Source organism: Orbicella franksi, chromosome 1 (assembly GCF_964199315.1).
Source record: "Orbicella franksi chromosome 1, jaOrbFran1.1, whole genome shotgun sequence".
In the NCBI taxonomy this organism is placed as follows: Eukaryota; Metazoa; Cnidaria; class Anthozoa; order Scleractinia; family Merulinidae; genus Orbicella; species Orbicella franksi.
In genome coordinates this window covers 9977960-9998402 of record NC_138145.1, presented here as the reverse complement: position 1 = coordinate 9998402, position 20443 = coordinate 9977960, and the positions used below count along the sequence as shown (strand labels likewise).

General features: G+C 39.1%; 1 protein-coding gene across 3 annotated transcripts; it reads left to right on the top strand.

Annotated features, from left to right (window-relative positions):
• Nucleotides 1-66: 66 nt before the first annotated feature.
• On the top strand, nt 67-18916 carry LOC145488944 (uncharacterized). 3 transcript variants are annotated; one of them, XM_081467802.1, is made up of 27 exons: nt 67-2576; nt 3023-3286; nt 4107-4316; nt 4889-4939; nt 5096-5155; nt 5237-5272; nt 5491-5526; nt 5623-5667; nt 9189-9236; nt 9532-10902; nt 11179-11301; nt 11601-11729; nt 11920-12093; nt 12532-12570; nt 12731-12769; nt 12870-12929; nt 13396-13464; nt 13814-13939; nt 14403-14465; nt 14693-14873; nt 15310-15380; nt 15575-15625; nt 15729-15821; nt 16197-16253; nt 16527-16607; nt 16863-16967; nt 17761-18916. In XM_081467802.1, exons 1-27 carry the CDS (start codon nt 2513-2515, stop codon nt 17766-17768), a joined length of 3654 nt encoding a protein of 1217 aa, XP_081323928.1. In that variant the 5' UTR covers nt 67-2512; the 3' UTR covers nt 17769-18916. The 3 variants fall into 3 exon arrangements, with proteins under 3 accessions (XP_081323928.1, XP_081323936.1, XP_081323945.1); XM_081467810.1 differs by lacking the exon at nt 13396-13464; XM_081467819.1 differs by lacking the exon at nt 16527-16607.
• Nucleotides 18917-20443: the final 1527 nt, after the last annotated feature.

The following is a 20443-nucleotide window of genomic DNA, read 5'->3' as shown; positions in this document are numbered from 1 at the left end:
GAAAGGTCAAGAATTTGTTGAAAATTATCTATGTTTGGCGGAATCTGCCCCTATCGTAGCGGTAATAATAAAACTAGAGTTGATTTCGCCCACAGATATATACTTATCGGGCAAAGCCAAAAACATAAAATGCCGCTGGGAAGCAGCGTTTGGTGAAACAATTCCCTAAGCATAAATCGCCTTTAATAAATCAGTAGCATTCTAGATTCATGTGAGAGGCGTGGTGACCGGTGATCTAATTATTAACGCGCTGGACTCCGGATTGAGCAGTCCTGGTTCGGGCCCGGGGTCATTATGTTTTGATCTCGGTCAAGACACTTTGTTATACCTTCCAACTCAAATACGTTTTCCGATTGGAGGAGAACGTGTCACGTGTCACGTGTCGTGGGTCAAAACTCACTAACTCCTTAGGGCGAACAAAACTCACTAACTCCTTAGGGAACCAACAACTTGAACTTTCGACTCGCTCGTGATCAGGTCGTGCTCCTTAAAACCGTGGCAAATTTGTGAGCCAGCCGACGTCAAGCAAACGTCTTTCTTCGCATTTTTTTTTTCTATTTTTGAGTTGGGGGGTATAACAAAACATGCAATGACTGGTCCCGCGGGAAAAAGTGAGTTTTGTTCCCCTCACGCGACCTCAATGTTCTCCTCAGCTTCTCCTCGGGAAACATTGAGGGTCCCGGGGGGAACAAAACTCGCTGTCTCCCTTGGGGCCAGTCATTAAGTGCTTATTACTCCCTGGGAGAACCCTGCGATGGACTACTATCCCATCCCCTGAGGGGTGGGGGAGGGGCGGAGCGGGGGTTAGTAGAAAAACTCGTAGTCACCAAATACTACGGAAACCAGAACAAGCTTCGGCGAGGTGAGTCACTTTCACGAAGCATACTTCACCTTTATTCTACGTGACAAGGACTTGTTACGGTTAAAAGCTTTTAGTTAATCAATAATTAGTTAATTAGTTAGTCAATAATTCTGGTTATAAAGGTCCAGTGCTAACATCGGCGCCACAAATCAGTGCAATCTGCTGATAAGGCAACCTGGACATCACTGATATCATTAGCTGGCCATGAAAACTGAACGATTACGTTTTTGGGACGAAACTTTCCATTGCCAGAGTTTCCACTGAATAAAAGAAAAGAGGTAATTTATAGATTTAGCCAAGCCTAAAAACAGAGCTCCTGGACCGGGTTGTTCAAAGCCCGATTAAGTTAACCCAGGATAGGCGAGAATTTTGATTTGAGTTCCTTAACTGATTTGAGTTCCTTTTGTAGTGATATATATCCTCTTGCAGCAAAATTGCTCCACAATCCCTCGTTTTCTACTGATGACGGTTTTCTTTGTTTCCTTGTTCACCAAAGCCCTAAGAAAATCTTCGCTACTATATAGCAAAGGTAAAATGCGTTTGACACATTCTCAAAGGTAATGTTAAGCTCTTTATAACGTAACACAGGTCTGGCTTGAATGGTTCTCTTAACCACAGCATACACGTATTTATTATACGTACAAATAGTACCGGCTTTTCGAGGTTATGATTGACCACCCATACTTTAAGGGCTAAGGTTTTGCGCCGAATACTTGTATGCTGTCTTACCGTATGGCATGTGTTTGTACACGATGTAACGCACGCTCTGATTGGCTTATTTCAGGGCATTATTTTCCCGTAATGCCCTCGGGCCTATTACGGGCCTGCAAAAGTAAAAAGCCATATAATAAACAACTTATTGACCTCGAACGTTCTATCTTTAGGGGAAAATCTCAAACCTCCACCTTGCCTTATTGACCTCGCTATCGCTCGGTTAGGGTTTGAGATTTTCCAGTAAAGACCTCACTCTCGGTTAAGAAGTAGTTACTATTACTACTATCTAGGTCAATGAGCCCCAGTTCTCTTTAGTTACTTGTAATGACCTGATATTGATGAGAGCCATAATTTCGAGAAATTTTGACTTCGAGCCATCAACGACACTCTGTTTACAGTGTTTTCCAAGCCCTTCTTAAATATGGAAAAGCCAAACTTCAAGCCTCGTTTCGAGAAGTAATTATTCAACTGAAGTAATTATTAGCAACAAATAAATTAAGATAATAAGAATACACTACAAACAAACGAAGATACTTCCAGCGCCGCCTCCGCCACCTTCTTTATTGACCTTCCCGCTCTCTCTTACGCTGTGATGAATTTGCTGTAGAAGGAGAAAATTCTACAACTTTAGGGTCAACAGAAGCCTAATTATTTTTCTGATTTCAAAAAGTAGAACATATTGAACAATCCAATATACGACTGTAGCGTCACTGAACAATATGAATCATAGCTGGTGCCGGTAATGGAGACACAGAAAAACCCCTGCTGTCTGCTGTCAGCTCTATGAATTACGTCATTGGTGCCTGGTCAAGCGAATAAACACATAAGTAATGAATAATTCCATATAACCTTCTTTGCGTTTATTGTAGCCAAAATATGACTTTTTGTTTTTCATTACAATAGTCACTTGTATAGATCCTTGGAAACCAACTTGGAATGTTGTTGTTGACGAATGTTGTTGCGGTGTTTTCATTTCAGCTTTGTCTGGTTTTGGGAAAAGGTCAGTACACTGCTTAACCAAATATTTTACAGTTAACAGTTCAAAACACGCCACTTAACGAGGCGAACGATTTTTGCTTCAGTGGAGACAAAATGACCATTATCGAACAAACGAAATTTGTTGGTTTTGTTCTTAATACTCAGAACAAAGCCCTACGGGCTTGAAACGATTTTAAACTTTGACGTGTTTTAAGGACCCAATTATTTATAAAATTCGGGAGACCATACTTTGTCGCTTCACTGATTATGACAAGCGCGTAAGATGTATTTACTTTTCACGTGAGATGAATAATTTTGAAGGCCTTTTTTAATTTTCCATGGTTGTTAGTTTTACATCCCCGCCTAATACACATTATTTTGCGTTGCACTCTCAGCTGGGTACTCCACTCGCTTGGCATGTGTAACTTTACTTCCTGATCAATCTGTTCCATTTTCCACCTGTTTCAGACCTTCTGCTTCCCAAATGTGTCAAGATCGTGTCCATTAACGCTCCTCTGGACGATCCTACAAGAGCTGCAGAAAACTATGGTGTACTAGCCGACAAAAAGAAAGCAGTACTAACCGACACCCCGGTTATATTCAGGATCCACAGAGGGCTCATGGAAGAAAATGGAACGGTATCTCTGGAAGCACTTAATCGCCCACGATTTTTTCTACGCCACAAAAATTACCACTTTCATTTGGAGAAAGAAGTCAATAGTTCCATGTTTTGTGAGTACTCATGATTTAGTTGTTGGGTTTTTTAGATGCATCGTAACTGGGCAAGAACCATGGAACAATGTGCTCAGATTTGAATTTTTTTTTCCACACCAGTGAATGCAAGAACTATCAGGCGATTTAGGACGTTATTGTAATTCAACAGCACGTCGGGGTTTCTAAATGAGTTAGTAGTAACTCACGTTCCGGCTTTTCTGGCCTGTCCCATGTTAAGCCAGTTCTTTCTAACAGGCGTAGATTTAATGTTATTTTTACCGTTATTCCCAAGTTTGTAATCACTCCATACACACCAAAGTATACAAATTCAGGCAGGTATCCTTCTAAATAAATTCAACGAGACTCCTGTGTTCCATCTCGATCAAAATACTTACCATAGTTTATTCTCCCAGTTACCGTTTTGATTTCAATGGACCTGAGGTTATTTTTCTCACCACTGGAGGAGTGACGACGGAAGAGGAAGTGAGGAAAAAAATATTTTGCATTTTTTTTCCTCACTTCCGATTCCCTCCAAATTTGGAAAACAGGAAGTAGATATATTTAGTAAATTATCCGATGATTTGGTGCTAAGACACCTAATTGTGCCCTACATGAAGATATTTTCGAGATCAAGGAATTTCAATTCAAAATGGCGGACAATGCCGAATTGAAAAGATTTACAAAGATCCTGAAGATATTTTTTGAGGTGGAAGACGATCTCAAAGGTAGTCCAATTAAGGCTCGCAAATCCGCGACACATTCTAGTGAAAGCAAACACTCATTGGACATGGGAGCACGAAGAAAATATCAAAATTAACTCATTGGGCTTTTTCGACAGACAAGGATGCAACCTTCTTCATTTTAAAAGTCACAGAGAACCCAGCCCTGTACGCGTTCGAGTTGTACAGTCATCCCACATGGTTCATGCGCCATTTAAAACACAAACCGTACAAAATGGTCCTCAGGAAAGTAAATGAATCAAGCAAAGCTGTCATGGATTCCACCTTCTATCTCGCTCCTCATGCTTGCTCAGGAAAGAAGAAGAACGGTAAAATATAGCTAAAAACTACTACTACTAATAATAGTATAAACATATTTAACCAGGGTAAACCCGTCAACAGAAGCTGTTATTAAAGGGTGTCCTGGGCAACTAAAAATAGAAATAAAATAACAATAAAAATCCCAAAAAGATTACAATATATGTAGAACTCTTTTGATAGTTCAAGATACTGAAGTACCAAAGTAATTCTCAGTCCTTTCTTGGTCCTCTTTGTTTTCTAAATCTCTTTTGCTTTCATTTTTCCATTAGTTCAAATTTACTTGAAGGACTTTCCCAGTTTGCGTGGTTTGATTTCATTTTTGTGATAACTATTCGGAAAGTGATAACATCAAGGGCAACTCCTTGTCGATGTTCTGACTTTGTGAAAAGTTAATAACACAAACGTATTTGAAATACGTTCCGAAATCCTTATGCAGGGCCATACTAGCACTGAAACTGCCAATTAGAAATTTTTCCTCCTAGCTTTGCATTATAACTAGTTTCTGGCCCTTTGGTTACTGCTTGATCATGCTGATCTCAAATCTTGCTGAATCAGACAATTATTTGTTTTCCGTATTTAGAAAGCAGTGCCGAAAAGAAGACGGTTTTGGTGGGAGACGGAACGTTTATAGGTAAGCACCTTCTGCTATGCAGGCAGCAGATTTAAAGTTTAGTTTTTCCAACGGACACGATTTTGCTCTTTTTTATTCGTTCGTTGATTTTTCCACCTATCAAATCCGGCTCAAACCATTGTTTTGTACCAAACTGTTGACTTTTTTCCGTTGTAGACACAGCGGATGAAGAAGAATCTGACATTGCCAACGCTAAGGCTAATGATTTGAACGCGGGTGAGAATTTAATACAACTGTTTGGCTAAGATTTATTTTCACCAGATGTTTGATGTTTGATACCTTTGTATTTTTTTTCAGAGGATTTTGAAAAGGACTTTTCATTCAAAGACCAAGGTAAGAAAATAGCTGCTACAGGATAGTTTGTTATTGAATTCGGCATTATAAATTTTAAAATTTCTTAAGTGGGTTGTCGTTTCCTATATTCTAAAGCTTTATCCCTTAATGTGGGCACCCTGCCCAAGCATTACACAACAGCAGTTTTATTATTATTTGCTGCTGTTAGTCGCTGTAGATTAGTGTATCACAAAATGAAATATGCCGTTTGTCTTTAGATGAAAAGGGAGACTCAATTCTTATACACACTGAAGGTAACTTATTTCAATATGTCTTCTGTTACTACTTACACTGGCAATTCGTTTTTGAGAATTTGCGTTTTGTAACTATTCACTGTTTTGCATTCATAGATGATACGAAGGACGACAAAAAGCCTATAAAAATACACACAGAAAGTAAGTAATGGTAAAGTTTATTTCATTTTAGAACATTAAAGGGAATCTAATGATTTTTGGGAACATTAAACTAAAGGTCTGCGAACAAGCGTAGTGGCCCATCAAATCAGCGCTCATCTCCAGTTTCCGCGGTGTCATAAATTAAGAAAAACAATAGACTGCAAGGCTGATACTACGTGAAAAACGTTTCGAGACACCAACATGACAAGAACCGATAAAGTAGGATCGCAACAGTGGACAGCTGTTTCGCCCTTCTTGGGGCTCGTCAGCACTGTGTAGCGAAGATATGTAACGCCAGCCAACAGCCAACGCATATAAATTGCAAAATGACCCGTTCACTATATCAAGTTTCGTACTTTGAACTCACTTCATACATTTTTTGGCTGATCAGATCTCTTGTAGATCCTACGTTGGCAGCGTTTATCGTATGCGGTCCCTTGCAGTTTCTGGTTTCTTATAAATTAAAGCGGCTTGGAGTATTTATCCCGCCCCCTGGATGGGATGGGTCCGTGGGTCATTCGTCCATTCAATTTTCGTTTAAAATCAAAAATTTAAAATTGATTTCAATTTTTGATTTTCATGATTTTTTTATCATAAAAAGTTGGAAAGTGCCAAATAGGAAATATTTGACTTTTTTTCTTTCGGTAGAACATTGAAGCAGAACTTATATTTTGACTTTAATCCTGTCAAATTTGAAGAGAATAAAACTGAGCGGCTATTTTGTTTCTCCGACAATGTTGCAGTCTGTGGCATGGCTTAGTTTTTCTGTTTTCGACGGAAGTCTAAAACTTGAAAATTGAAAATTGAAATCAATTTTCAGTTTTTGTTTTTCGGCCAAAACATTCCAAATCATTGACAGAACTGCCCCAGAGGGAAGGGGAGGGGTCTATTCACATTCTGTCCATTCGGCGAGCAGGGAGACCTTCGACGTCAGCCAAGAAGGAGAAAAGTCTTAGTTTTCGTAACTGGAGCGGCTGATGTGACCATTCGAGACTTCCTCGAGCTTTTCAAGCGCCATATTGTAAGATATGGATTGGACTGGACTGGACTGGACTGGATTGGATTTGTTAAAGGAGGGATTGGACTTGTAAAAGCGAAGACGCCATGTATAGTTTTAAGAATTCTCATGGAAGTTGGAAGCGGTACGTTTGAGTCTGTTTTTTTGGCAGATTTCAAATTAACGGATGTGCAGTACAGTGTTGTTTTCGAGAAGTCGAGAACTGAGCTAAACTACCTACCTAATCCAAGCGACAGTAAAGTAACAAAGAAAAGTCGATTCTGGCATTGGGTTCATAAAGCCAATAAGACATCTTGTCCCTCGAGCGACCTTACATCTAAAATATCAAGCTCTGATACAGCCACACTTCGACTCAGTTGAAACATTGTCTGGGAAAACTGTGGGATAACTTTACGAAATAAATTACAAAAACTACAAAACAGCGCAGCCCGTGTACTCAAACTATGACGAAGATGCTGGTCACCTGTTCAAACTTCTCGGGTGGAAAAATCTGGCACGCCAGCAGCAAATTCAAAGAGTACGATGGTTTATAAGTCTCTGCACGGGTTGAGAAACCGCATATAACCTAAGGGACTCTGAGAATAAACGCGATGTTCCATTGCCGCGCACAAACTATTATAAAAGTAGTTTTAGCTATAATGGCGCCGTTCTTTCGAAAAGTCTTCCTTGTGACTTACGGAAAGCAGGGTCCCTGAGGCAGTTTGAACGCCTACTCAAAGCTGGAGATGTCTAAGGCACGGCATTCGTGGAAAGCAGCTTTTTTATTTAATTATTCCCAATATATTAGACATTCAGAATTAAGTATATCATGATTAGGTTTTTAAGCTGACGAATTTTTGAACCGTGTTTAAATAAAGATTAAATAATTAAATAAATAAAAAATTAATTACACCATTGGCATAGTCAAAGTCCTCTAGAAACGATGTAAACTTCCACCTCAAGCCTCGTCTTCTATCGATTGTGTGCCGCATAACCAAGTCCATGATCAAGACAAAGATAAAGCCAGACATCACACACCCTTGCCGCACGCCGCTCTTCACTTCAAACCAGCTGGAATTCCTTCGCGCTCTGTAACAGAGCTTCAGCTCTGATGATAGAGTGCCTTGAAAGCCCTGATGAAGAAGTCAGGGATGCCATACTGCCTCACAATGACCCAAAGTCTCTCTCTGATGGTGCAGTCAAAGGTCTTCAAAAAGCCAACGAAGTTGGTAAAAGTCTGCATGCGAGCCAAGTGGCCTATCAGGCCGGAGTTTATCCCGGTTTCTCTAGCATGAAGCGACTAGGAGTATTTCTACTCCCTCCTGGATGGGATGCTAGTCTATCGTAGGGTTACCCCCAGCATTAAGTTCGCCGGTACACATTTATACACCTGGGTGGAGAGAGGCACTGTGAGAGTAAAGTGTCTTGCCCAAGAACACAACACAATGTCCCCGGCCAGGGCTCGAACCCGGACCGCTCGATCCGGAGACGAGCGCACTAACCATGAGGCCACCGCGAAGTTGATCTACATCGAATTCACTATTTTTCCCGACGGTTTTATCCTCGACCTTAATCTTGTGTTATCTACTCACATCTGATTGGTTTATAAACAATGAAATTGGGTGGGATTTAGCTCAGCTCAACAAGTTTTGTTTGACGGAAATTGTAGAGTTTTAATTCGCCCCTGAATTTTGTTCTCTATTACGTTTTTTTCCAAATCCACGTGTTACAAATCCAGTTCAATCCAGTCAAATCTATATTTTACAATATGGCGCTTGAAAAGCTCGAGGAAGTCTCCATGTGGTTACATCAGCTACTCTAGTTACGAAAACTAAGACTTTTTTTCCTTCTTGGCTCATGTCGAAGGTCTCGCTGCTCGCCGTAGTGGACAGAACTGAGCGACGAAAAGGCACAAAATTTACAAAACGTTCCCAAACGTCGCGAAAGTCCGTGAAGAGAGAGCGTGACTTCCAAGACTGCTTAATTAAACAGGTAAGGAAGCGAGGACTGTGGGAAGGGGGCTGGGGGCAAAAAAATTACCGTGCTACTGGATCCCTCCCCCTCCCTCTGGGGTAGCTCTGTCAATGATTTGGATTGTTTTGGTCGAAAAACAAAAATTGAAAATTGATTTCAATTTTCAATTTTCAATTTTTAGACTTCCGTCGAAAACAGAAAAACTAAGCCATGCAACAGACTGCAACATTGTCGGAGAAACAAAATAGCCGCTCAGTTCCATTTTTCTCTTCATTGTTGACAGGATTAAAGTCAAAATATAAGTTCTGTTTCAATGTTCTACCGAAAGGAAAAAAGTCAAATATTTTCAATTTGGCACTTTCTTATTTTTTACGATAAAAAATCATGAAAATCAAAAATTGAAATCAATTTTCAATTTTTGATTTTAGACGAAAATTGAATGAACGAATGAGCCACGGAGCGGGATGCCAGTCCATCGCAGGGTTCCCCCCGGTATTAAATTTACCGGTACTTCTTCAATACTGCTAAAAGTTTGCGTGTCATTTTGCAGCTTCCACAGGAGAGAGCCAAGCAGATATTTTGAAGGAGGTCGAGGACGGTATGTAGATTCTCGAACAATTATATGTTATTGATCAGATTTTCATTGTTTCTCCGGATGTAAAATGTTTGGAGAGAAAATTTAAAAAAAAAAAAATGATTCAAAACGTGCCTTCAATTAATCTAAAGAGGGCTTACGGTTGTAGTTCACTTGCATTTCACGTGCAGAAAGGACGATCTACCAGATCTTGCAAAATCGAGAAGTAGGCGTTGTTCAACAAATGAAATGACACGTATTTTCAGTTATGAATTCTACTGTTCAGTCCTTTAAGCAATAGTTCTTAATCCATTTTAAGCTTTCAGAATTGCCCAGAATACAAACAACTCCACATACCTAGAGAAGATCGAAAAAGATATTGAAGACAAAGTGAATATAATAGCTGAATCAGCTTCAGAAAATCCAAAGAAGCCGCCTTCTAAAGCTGGAAAGAGCGATGACAACACACCCATAGACACTGTGGACGATATCGAGATACACACAGAGACTGACCAACCTGACAAACCGAAAAACACTTTCCATCCGGAAATACACACTGAAAGTGATTTACAGCACGCAGTTAATGGAAAAGATCCCCCTCAAAAGCATCCGAAAGTCAAAGCTGAGGAAAGAACACAGAGAGTGGAGGTCTTGGGTCCAGTGATCGAGCTAAAGAAACCCTCTGATGACGATAAACAAACCGAGATTGACAAAGACATTGTGGTTACGGGAAAGCCTAAACTGAACGGGAAAGTAACGATAGACACCTCTTTTCACTATCAGCATCCGCACAAAGGTCATACCAGTGAGAAAAATGAAAAACTCACCGAGTTTAGCATCGACAAGGTAGCACCCGTAAAAAGCCCTTCAAACGCAACTTTTGGTAGCATGCGATTGAAAGCCACTACGCATTCGCGCCAGCACAAAGCTTACCATGATTATTCAGTGGCGCACAAAGTTTTGAACTCAAATATCGAGAAACTGAGAAACGTTTTGAGGGCAATTGAAGATGTACCGGCCAACAACAAAGTCAATGAACAAGGAATTAAGGTGGTAAAGAAAAAGTCTGGCAGGTTAGGTGATATTCCTGGGGAAAAGCAGCATTTAAACAACAATCAGCCCAGTTTGCAGCTCAGCGGTACTCCGCAAATCAATAACATCCCTCTCCCTCCTTACTTGCCCTCATTTCCACCGGGGTACAAAGTGCTCAAATCTCAAACCTCTACACAGACGACAGTCACAGGGGTACCAAGTGCTCCTGTCACTCCGCGGCTAGCTGGCAATGCAGCTTCTGTAAATCTCCAGTCTAGAACTTCTCCAGTCCAGACTCCGGTTGTTGCGGTTAATCCTTTGCAGACCGTAGGTGCAAAACAAGTCCAGCTCCCTCGAACCAACAGTATTCCCCTGCGGGCAAAGACAGCCTTGCCGCAAGCTACCGCACCAGGGTTACACGTGATCCAAGGAAATGGAAACCTACCAAATGATAACGCTAGTACCCAAGCTTCCTCACTGTTTGATCACCTTGCCAGTGAACTTGTGGATCATGATGCAGCAAGTCATGCAACTGATCACGCAGCTACCAACCAGATTATTAAAAGTGTTAATGATTGGATGAAGAAGCCCCATCCTGGTAATGAATCTCTTCAGGAGACCTTTAAGGAGTTGAGTCCGGATGAATCTGCCAAGATATGTAAGTTTGTTTTATTGTTCCTACATATTAAATATGGTAAAAAAATCCTGTGGCCGTATTTAGAAGTTATCTAGCTTTTAAGGTATCAACTTGCAAATTACGACAGGAAATTTTTGTCGTTTTAGAATTGGTACGTATACTTATTGGGGAAGAAAATGAATCCGAGTCACCCCCACAAATTTTCCACGATCATTAAATCAATCTGTACAGAAGTTCACCTCTCTAGTATGCACTACAGTGAGCTTAATACTTTTTGTCTTCTTTGTTTGTGAACAGTTTACCTTGGTGAGTGTGAGGACAAGTTTCCCAGAGCGTGTGAAGACTGGGCAGCCCAGCGGTATTGTTTGACATTTAGCGAGCTTATGAAGAGATATTGTAGAAAGGCCTGCAAACTGTGTAGTAAGTTGACATTTTTGGCTATCAGAACTCAACAAAACGTGATAGAGTGAAAATTACAAGAGTAACAAAAGATTCCGTCGGCACCTAAGATAAGAAAAAGTGAAAAGGTTGTTAACTGGTTTATTACTCGTTGAATTGTTGTAGAGTTCAATATGAGTTCACAATTTTTCAGATATAGTCTAATGGTAGCAACTCTATACGCCTCTACGTTTGGTAGACAATTAAACGCCATTAGACTGGTTTCAGTTTTTGCTTGTTTGATGCCGTGTTTCTGATAGCTTTTCTTGCCTTATTTTCAGACCACGTGTTAGCAACAGGTTTTACCTCTTGCGACAAAACATGCGGTGGAGGAGTCAGACTGCGCATGATCAAAGTCAACAACCGCCAAGTTCTGCAGCGAAGGTCTTGCAATATACATAGCTGTCCAAGTAAGAAGAGAGTAAATCGTTTTAATTAATAATTTAAGAGCCAATAATTCTGTCTTACGCTGAGAAAAATTTCACCCGAAGAATGTGCAAAAAGCTCGATGTTAGAGGTCTATAATTTTAATTATTGGATGCCCAAAACGAATCTTTGATGTTAACTTGTGGTTCATAATTATTTTTGTTTATGTTATAGTTAATGGAGGTTACACACCTTACTCTAATTGGTCTGAATGTAGCGTGACATGTGGTGAAGGAGTGCGTTACCGACACAGGTCATGTACCAACCCCAGGCCTCAGTTTGGTGGACATGACTGCACGCGCTTTGGAGCTCCCGTTGATACTATGCCATGTGTTAAAGGTTGTAAAGGTATTTTAATACGCTTCTCTTGAAGTGCTCAAGTATTTGGGAAAAACGTCTCAGTGTCAGTGTTAGACTAAGAAAGATAGAAGTTAAAGCTGCATTGAGTAATGGATCTATTTCTTGAAAAATAAAGTTAACAGTTTAGCTATTGCCGGGCGGAATGAGTCGATGTAGGATTCAGCAAGCGAGTGAGTATGGGGGAATACAAACTTCTACATGGTAATATCTCGTTCTCAGTGTTCTAGAGAATACGTCAAATTTAACAATACTCGAGGGGACAATGACGTTACACGAAACGAAAGAACATCAAGACGGCCAAAAAAGATGCTATACACAGGTATATTTTTCAAAAACAATTATCGAGAAATTCTTTTTTGCCGGAGCATGATCCAGGAGTAGTGACGTCTTTACCTCTTGGCTAATTGTCAAAATTCTTTTGATTAGGTTTCAAACCTGGAAAGTACCATTCTTCTGCTAATTTGGGTAAGTTTTGTTTGTGACAGGAGACAGCAACTTGAATGCGCATGCAATTGGCGCGATAACCTTTTCCTGCCTAACTGCGTTCGGTGGCGCCCCATCCCTCGCGTTTTCAAAGCAGTCGCATCTCTCTTAATTAGAGAGGCAATCCTTTTATTTCTTCCAGGATTGAAGAAAGGGAAACATTACCCGGACTCCAGCTTAAGTATAGTTTGTCTTCATTGTTTTTTGTGCATTTACGACACACAAGCAGAATTTTCTTAGGATTAATACATTTTACAACAGCTAGGATTCTTTTTATGCAGATCCCGAGGAGTTTCCTGAATATAAAGCCGAAGAGTCAAATCCAAAGAACACAGAGTCCGGTTAGTTAAACCTTATATTCCACAAGGTTTTCCTTTTGTATGAACTAATGGTTCTTTCGTTACATTTGTAATCTTTCAAAACAACAATACCACCGGTATACCCATCGAATGTTATGCGTCGACGATTAGCACGCGTGCTACATCAGTAGCTTATTCTGGCTGCACACAATGCAAACTTGTGCTATTCAAGAAACAGTAGGCTAAATGAACTTATGGGTGTAGCCTTCTCCCAACCAAGACATAAAGAGATGATATCAACCAGGAAGAAAGCAAATTGTAGTATTCTAACCGAGGGTAGCCTTTTCAATTCAGTGATCAGGAAAAGAAAATAAGAGAGAAAATAAACCCAACACTAACTCCAACCCTCTCTTTAATGGTTTAGGCTCGGATTATCATTCTTAGAAAAGATGCATGTGTACAGATAGTTAACTTTTCAATATGTATTTCGTGCATGTGTGATGTAAAGTTGGTGAAAGTGATTCTGATTTGGAAAACCAAGACGATCAAGATTCAGGCAGTGCAAATCAACCGTCAGGTAAGCTAGGTTAAAAGCACCATTAAGCACTATTTAGGTTGGTTCTTTGCATTTCATGATACATCAACGACAATCGCGCGTTCAAGGTTTTATTTTCTTATCATTAAAGCCTTTTTCTTTTGGATCTAAGGCTTAGATTATCTATCGGTAATGAAATAATCAAATTATTTGCCTTTAAGAATAACAGTATTTAGCCGGAAAAGTTTCCTGCTGTCCATTTCATAAAACCGCGAAGTAGATAAACATCATTATACACGGCTAAAGGCAAAATAAGTCACTAAGTGTTAACTTTCGTTTTATTTCAAGACTCAGTGAATGTATTGAGACCACTGATAATTTGTCATTACAGGTTATGGCCAAGAATTCGAATGGCCCAAAAAACACCACCGGCACAAGCCTCTTGTTCTAAAGCACGTACATAAAAATGTATACAAACATCGGGATAACTATGGCAAAGATTATTATCTACACATTGGTAAGTAAGGCCCTTTTTCAATGCTGCTACATCACTTGTAGCTATTGATAATAGTCAGTGTCACAGGCAGGTGATTGCGTTGCTGCCGTGCCACTGTCGCACCGAATACAAATGAATCCAGCTTGGATTAGAGAAAGGTTTTCTCACGTGCAACTGAATTGCAGTGGTACGCCTTTTAATTATAAAAGCCGGTAGTTTCTGCGCTCTGCAGCACAACCGTGATCGTATTATTCCCATAACAAAACGAAGGGTCTAACGTTGATAAAACAAATTATTTTGGATTTTCGTCGAGAGGATTATTCAAGGTCAAACTACGTGGTTATAAATTGTGTGGCATGTCCAGTTTATTACAGCTTAGTACTATTAGCTCGTATGTGCTACAAGGTTAGACAAGAGGTCGAGTGTTCCCTATGATAATCAATCCAAGTCATTATATAAGACAATGTTGTTCTTTATTTTCCAGATGAAGAACGGAACCCGGAAGATCAATTCCAAACCCACGTGGTACGATACCAGGGACAACAAGGTCAGCCACAGGAAGTCCAAAGTTAATAACAACGTTTAAAGATAGTCAAGATGTAGTAAAGGATATGAACCAATCAGAATTCCATTTTCGCCTCAACCGATTATGCAAAAATAAGGGGTTCGTTTATGGCAGAATCCTTTGAATGGAACTTGTGTAGTGTTTGGTGGAATGGGGCAATTTATGTCTAGTTATGTTACCTATAAAACATTGTTATTTACTTATATCAGTGGCAAGGATGCAGTGTGGTCCTTCACGACTGATGCAGTACCAAAAGCACCCACCGAACAGCCCCGTTCCTTTCAAAAGATCGGCAAATCCATATAAAATGTACGACGCCGGAGAGATTGTGTATGACAAAGATGGCGTACCTGCAGATACAACCAAAAATATCGTGCAAGCGTTTGACTCGTAAGTCATTCTGTTTACAGTACTGTACTAGCAATAGAGACAAATCTCGAATAGTTTCGCGCTTTGTTAGCCCAAAATATCACCGAAATGTCACTGTAATCGCCGAAATTTCGCTCTGCTTTTTTTATTGTCTCAACATTATTCCGCATGCAGCCCCTATTTCCATATAAGTGGATCGCGTTGTTTTTGTTTCTTTAGAAATTTTATGATTATCATATCAATGTGTTATCGGAAGCAAATGTTATTATAATCATACTGAATAAAAAACCTGAAATGGGATGTGATGGCCGTTTTGATATTGTCGCAAAAAGAAAAAATTGCTCACAAGGAGATGTCTTCATATTTCTTGGCTTGCTTTGTGTAAAAAAAACAGAATCACAGAGGCAAAGAAAAAAGAAAAAGAAATCAATCATGTTAATTTCTTTCCTCTTGGTAGGCCTTATAAGATCATTCTCCAAAGAAATAAAAACAACGAAATGAAAGTAATGGAACAATGCATAGAGTCAGGTATGCCAGAGTTAAACTCTTCTTTCTTCAAAAGACACTTAATTTAAATTCGCTATATATAGCGTCTATTGCATTTGTGGTTATGTGGAATGCTTACTCGCACGTTCAATTACTCGTCCATTTCGCTTTATATTATTTGAATTTAATTGATTTTTTTTGTTTATGACAGTCTCCTTCCTACATTCTTTTTGCAGATGCTTCAGTGAATCCTGAAAATGATTTGAAGTATGGAGCCCAGAATTTTGGTAATAACAGGAATGGGCACTATGTCATGCCTCATGTTATCAACAATATCATAAACAAGATTTCAAAGAAAGTAAAAGTAAACATGTCTTTTGTTTTGAACAGATCCCACTACATTGGCAAGCGAGCAACGTTCGCTTCCTGCCACTACAAGACCCTCTACGGAAGGCGAGGCTTCCAACCGCTTCACCGAAAATGGTAAGTGTTGTACCCAAGAAAAGTTGCAGTCCCCCTTACTATGGCCTTATCTGGGACATCATTTAACACGATCGGCCAAAGTAATAGCATTGCAAGACCATTGCAAACAAAGTACCGTTGGAAGTAGAGTATATTTTGTTTATTTTAGTTGGGGAAGAATCTTATTTGACTAGTTTGTGTGTCAGACTTGTTTTTTGAGGAGTTTAGTTTCTTGCTGGGGCTTGTGACCCTTATGAAAGCGGTGTAAGAGGGAGTTTGAACAAATAACATCCTAACATCTAATTCTGTATTGATTCCATTCAACATTTATTGAGAACCATCTCGCAAGGTTGCAGGTTACTTTACTAATCTTTTCCCTCTTACACTCAATGTAAGGTTTATATGAGTACAAGTACCAAGACATTGGACAAGGCGTGGATGAAAAAGGCCTAGGTAAGTAACTGTAACAATTGCAAAGCTTGAACGTGTGAAGACTTTTGCTGGGAAAATCTCTAACTCCTTTTCCTTTACTGCAACCAATCATTTTGCAAACAATATTAACAATAGCAAATGAAAACTAACCAAAGGTTTTCAATGTAAGAACAAAATCTTTATGTCTATAGACTGACTAAAAACAGAGCATTTTTAGACAGTAACCTGGTAGAACACTTCGCGAGGAAACTGATTATGAAAGATCCTAACCCCACTGCGTTAATGATTAACTAGACAGTGACGTCACTGCTCAGCTGACCAGGGCAATCAAGAACGAAGCCGCTGAAATAAGTCAGAAGTCTTTGAGGAGTCAAGGTACTAACGTCGCTAACTATAACGCAAATGATCATGTACTTACAAAGTGTAGAAACGATATACTAACTATAGGAGTTAACCGTAACATAAATGTTCATTTATCCACAAAGTTTGGAAAAGATAAACTAATTATAGCAATTGGTGTAAATTAGAGTATCATATCTACTAATCAGAGTATATTTATGTATAAAACGACTCGGTAAAAATTGATAAGAAATGTGATTAAAACTGACTCTTTGTTGTTGAATTGAATAGACGCCAAGCCTACTCTTAAAGAGGAACTGGCAGCTGAGAAAGAGGAAGCTTTGAGAGAGAAAAAATACGAAGACTTCGTTTCCAGAAGATCCAAGATGTCTCCTGGTAATGGCGAATACCAAACGTTTTGATAAACAATTGTCTTCACTTTAAGGTCATTCCTCACATTTGCATTGCGCATCCTTACTGCGCATAATTTATGGCGTCATTAGCGCGCGCTCGCGCACGCGCATATTGAAAACATGACGGATTTGCCTTGATATTGAGCTCTGTCAGTTGAAAAATGGCATTAGCTCACAAACGAGCACGGGCACCCCAATTTTTTTTCCAGTCATTGTAATCAACTAATCATAAGCTTTGCGTGAGAAAAGACTGATCTAATTTCTATCGCTGAAAATTGAATAAATAAGAAAAATAGCACACACACTGTGGTCTTTTCTATTTTGCAGTCGGTAACCACGTCAAGAAATTTGGTTCAAATTTTTAATCAAGGATTTAACTTTCTGCCTGAATCAAACTTAAAATGTTTATTTGTGTTCGACACAATGCATTGACTGTAGTTTAATGCGTATTCTTTTGAGTCTGGGTTCACAAAGATTTTACAATTACTGGGAATGCGTTCTTATAATAAGCATCAAATAATGCCAAAATGGGGCATTTTCAATGCCTCACTACTCCTTAATGAACATGGGCACCCCCCTTTTTTATTTCAAAATTGAAGTTATAATATGACAAATATTCGGTGGACAAAGTTTGAACAAAACTCTATTGTAACTTTTATTTCAGAGGAATTACCTTAAGTGCGTCAAGGTTCAAACTTTTGACGAACTCGAAGACGAAGATTTCTTAGTAAAGTTTGAATATGACGTGTTCTAATTTGTTAATTTTCTTTTCGTAGGACGTTAGTTGCTACTGGAACCTGAACTTAGAAAACTCAAGCACTGCACAGAGGGCATGTTTCGTGAAGAATACTCAATAAAGCATAATTGACCCATATTATAAACTTCTTTCATGTGGAACTGTGCATTTAAAACTTGCATACACCACATAAATATATCTGAGAGATTTACTATTACTAGAAAGCGTTATTTTATTCCTGACAGGTTTAAAACGTTATTAACTAAGCTTTAAAGACGTACAAATTTGTTCAGGTAACTGGGGTAGTCCAGAAAAACTATGCAATTTTAAATTCACCGATGTGTCTGGATGGTTTCAAGCCGAAACATGTGTGGCTGCAGCCTTGCAGCTTACAACTTAAAACGACAAAGCAGCTAAATTAGTCGCTGTCGTCTTTATAATAAATCAACATAACAATTGAATTAAAGTCAATCTATGGAGTTTGATTACAAGTAATTGCGTATGAAGAGTTATCATAGGGAGGACCGTCAGCTAACGTATTTAGAGTATGAAATACGACGTTCAAATAGTATATTGTATTAGGATGTTAGAAGAACAGCATACTATACTATGACTGCAGGTAAAATACATTATTGTTTGATGTTGAAACATTTACCCATATGAAATAAAAGCAGTGATAAAAGAACTATGCCCTTAATAGCTGTTTGATATTATTCAATTAGCAATTTGGCACAAAGGAGGCTATAGGTTCATTCTGAGAGAACGTCTAAGCAATAAAATTAACTTTATAGGAAAACCAGTATACTTTCCGCACGAAAGATTATTTACTGCTGGTTACACTGTAACAATATGTATTCCTTGATTAATGTATGCACATAACATAGCCTACAAGGTTATTTTTAAATAATAAAGCTGAAAAATGCTGCAAAAGTCTAATGACTTCTCTTCTTTCCAGCCTGCACCAGGCTTTCAGTTATTTGGGGAGCAATGCGAAAACGTGAGGGGAAAATTAAAATACAGAGGGATATCGCTCTCCCACGCCGCACTCCTTACTAAGTGTTATTTCTTGCCGTTTTTAACTCGTGAATTCCGCTAGCAAGTTACGAGTTGCAGTGGGTGGTTAGATTATTAGTACTGCCCCCGAATTAATTGAACACCTGGGACAAGCTAACTTATCCCCATCTTGATTATTCAAAGCTCAGGACTTTGCTAGCCATACAGAGTTCCTTGTATGCATGTCTCTTGTTAGCTATTACTTTGACTTATTCAGCCAATCAGAAATATAAGCTAGACTCTGTAGAGTTACATCATACAAGAGGAATTTCAGACTCGTTTCACTCCCAGATAAAGGAAATGAGGTCCCAAGAGAGACTTAGTTATTCTCATGCTGAAGTAAATAAGAATTTTATTCAGAATTACCTCGGAAGGTTAGAAGTAAGGCGCATTTTGAACTTGATGCAAGTAAACGTGACCATTATCAACTAAATGCGATTTTGAGTCGGCGTTACCGCATTATATTGGCGGCTAGTTGACAAGGGTGGGACAAATGTTAGACGACATTATCGTATTAATCTGTCTAATTTACTTCTCTCGCGTAAAGCTCTGTCCAAGCGGGAATGTTTGGCCATCAAACACGATCAAACATTGTTTGGTGAACAAACACTTTTCCTTTGGAACGCCTTGTTTGATCATAATTTTATTTGATCGTGTTTAATCGTGTTTGATGAAATTTGAACGATGACAAACATTGGATTAAACATTGCAAAACATGCTCTTATTAAATCTTTCGATTCAGTTTTTGGCAAAGCGTGACAAATTCCTATCAATTGACCATTACGTGACAGAAAGTCCAAATCGGACGCCATATTTACATTTCAGCGTGCGGCCTGAGCGAGGACAACAGCACATAAATATTTTGCTTTAGCAAACAAGGGACTGACGCTGGAAGGCTTGACCACTTTTATGGATTGCTGTTTGAGAACAAGGGATAGGAATGTGGTGGATTATCCCGAGTCATTAGTTGAATGTCATTGAGAAGATGATGTACTTTGCTGAACTCCACACGTCGCAATGATTATCCGTTACCGTCTAGGATTCTGAATACACCAGTACTTAATATCTGAACGTTATATCTTACAGAAGTTGAGCTAAACGTGACTTTTCCGCCATAGTTTAAGTCCAGATACCGAAGAAATCAAGTGCAAGAAGACATTTTTTCGTTCTTTTGATTATCTGGTCACAGACACTTGCCTATTGTTTTCGTTTCTAGCAGGTTAGTGTTGTGATTATCACGATTTTGAGAGCGTCAGTACTCAGCGCTGATGAAAAGCCCGAAAATAATTTTTATACCAGGTTTTACACTGACATTTGTTCTTTCGAAATGTTAGAATCTTAGTTGTTTCGGTGTTTTACCGGGTAGCGAATTTGCCGATTGAAAAAGTGCGCATAATTAAGAATTTTGAGGAAGCGAATTTTAGTGATTTTAAGAGGCTCGTCGTGACCTTGAAAATTAACCCACAGAAGAATAATTGTCCTCAAAAGACTTGTAAACCCCTCAATAATAAGTTTCTAGACTCAAACTGGAATGTTATTGTGATGCGGATTGAACAGAGCGAAGTTTATTATAAGGTATTAGTCGCTACAGTTTGCGTGTTTTTGGCCAGATGTAGGACCGTAACGAATTTTTGATCTTTTGGCGGGTTAAAAAAATTTTTACAAGAAGA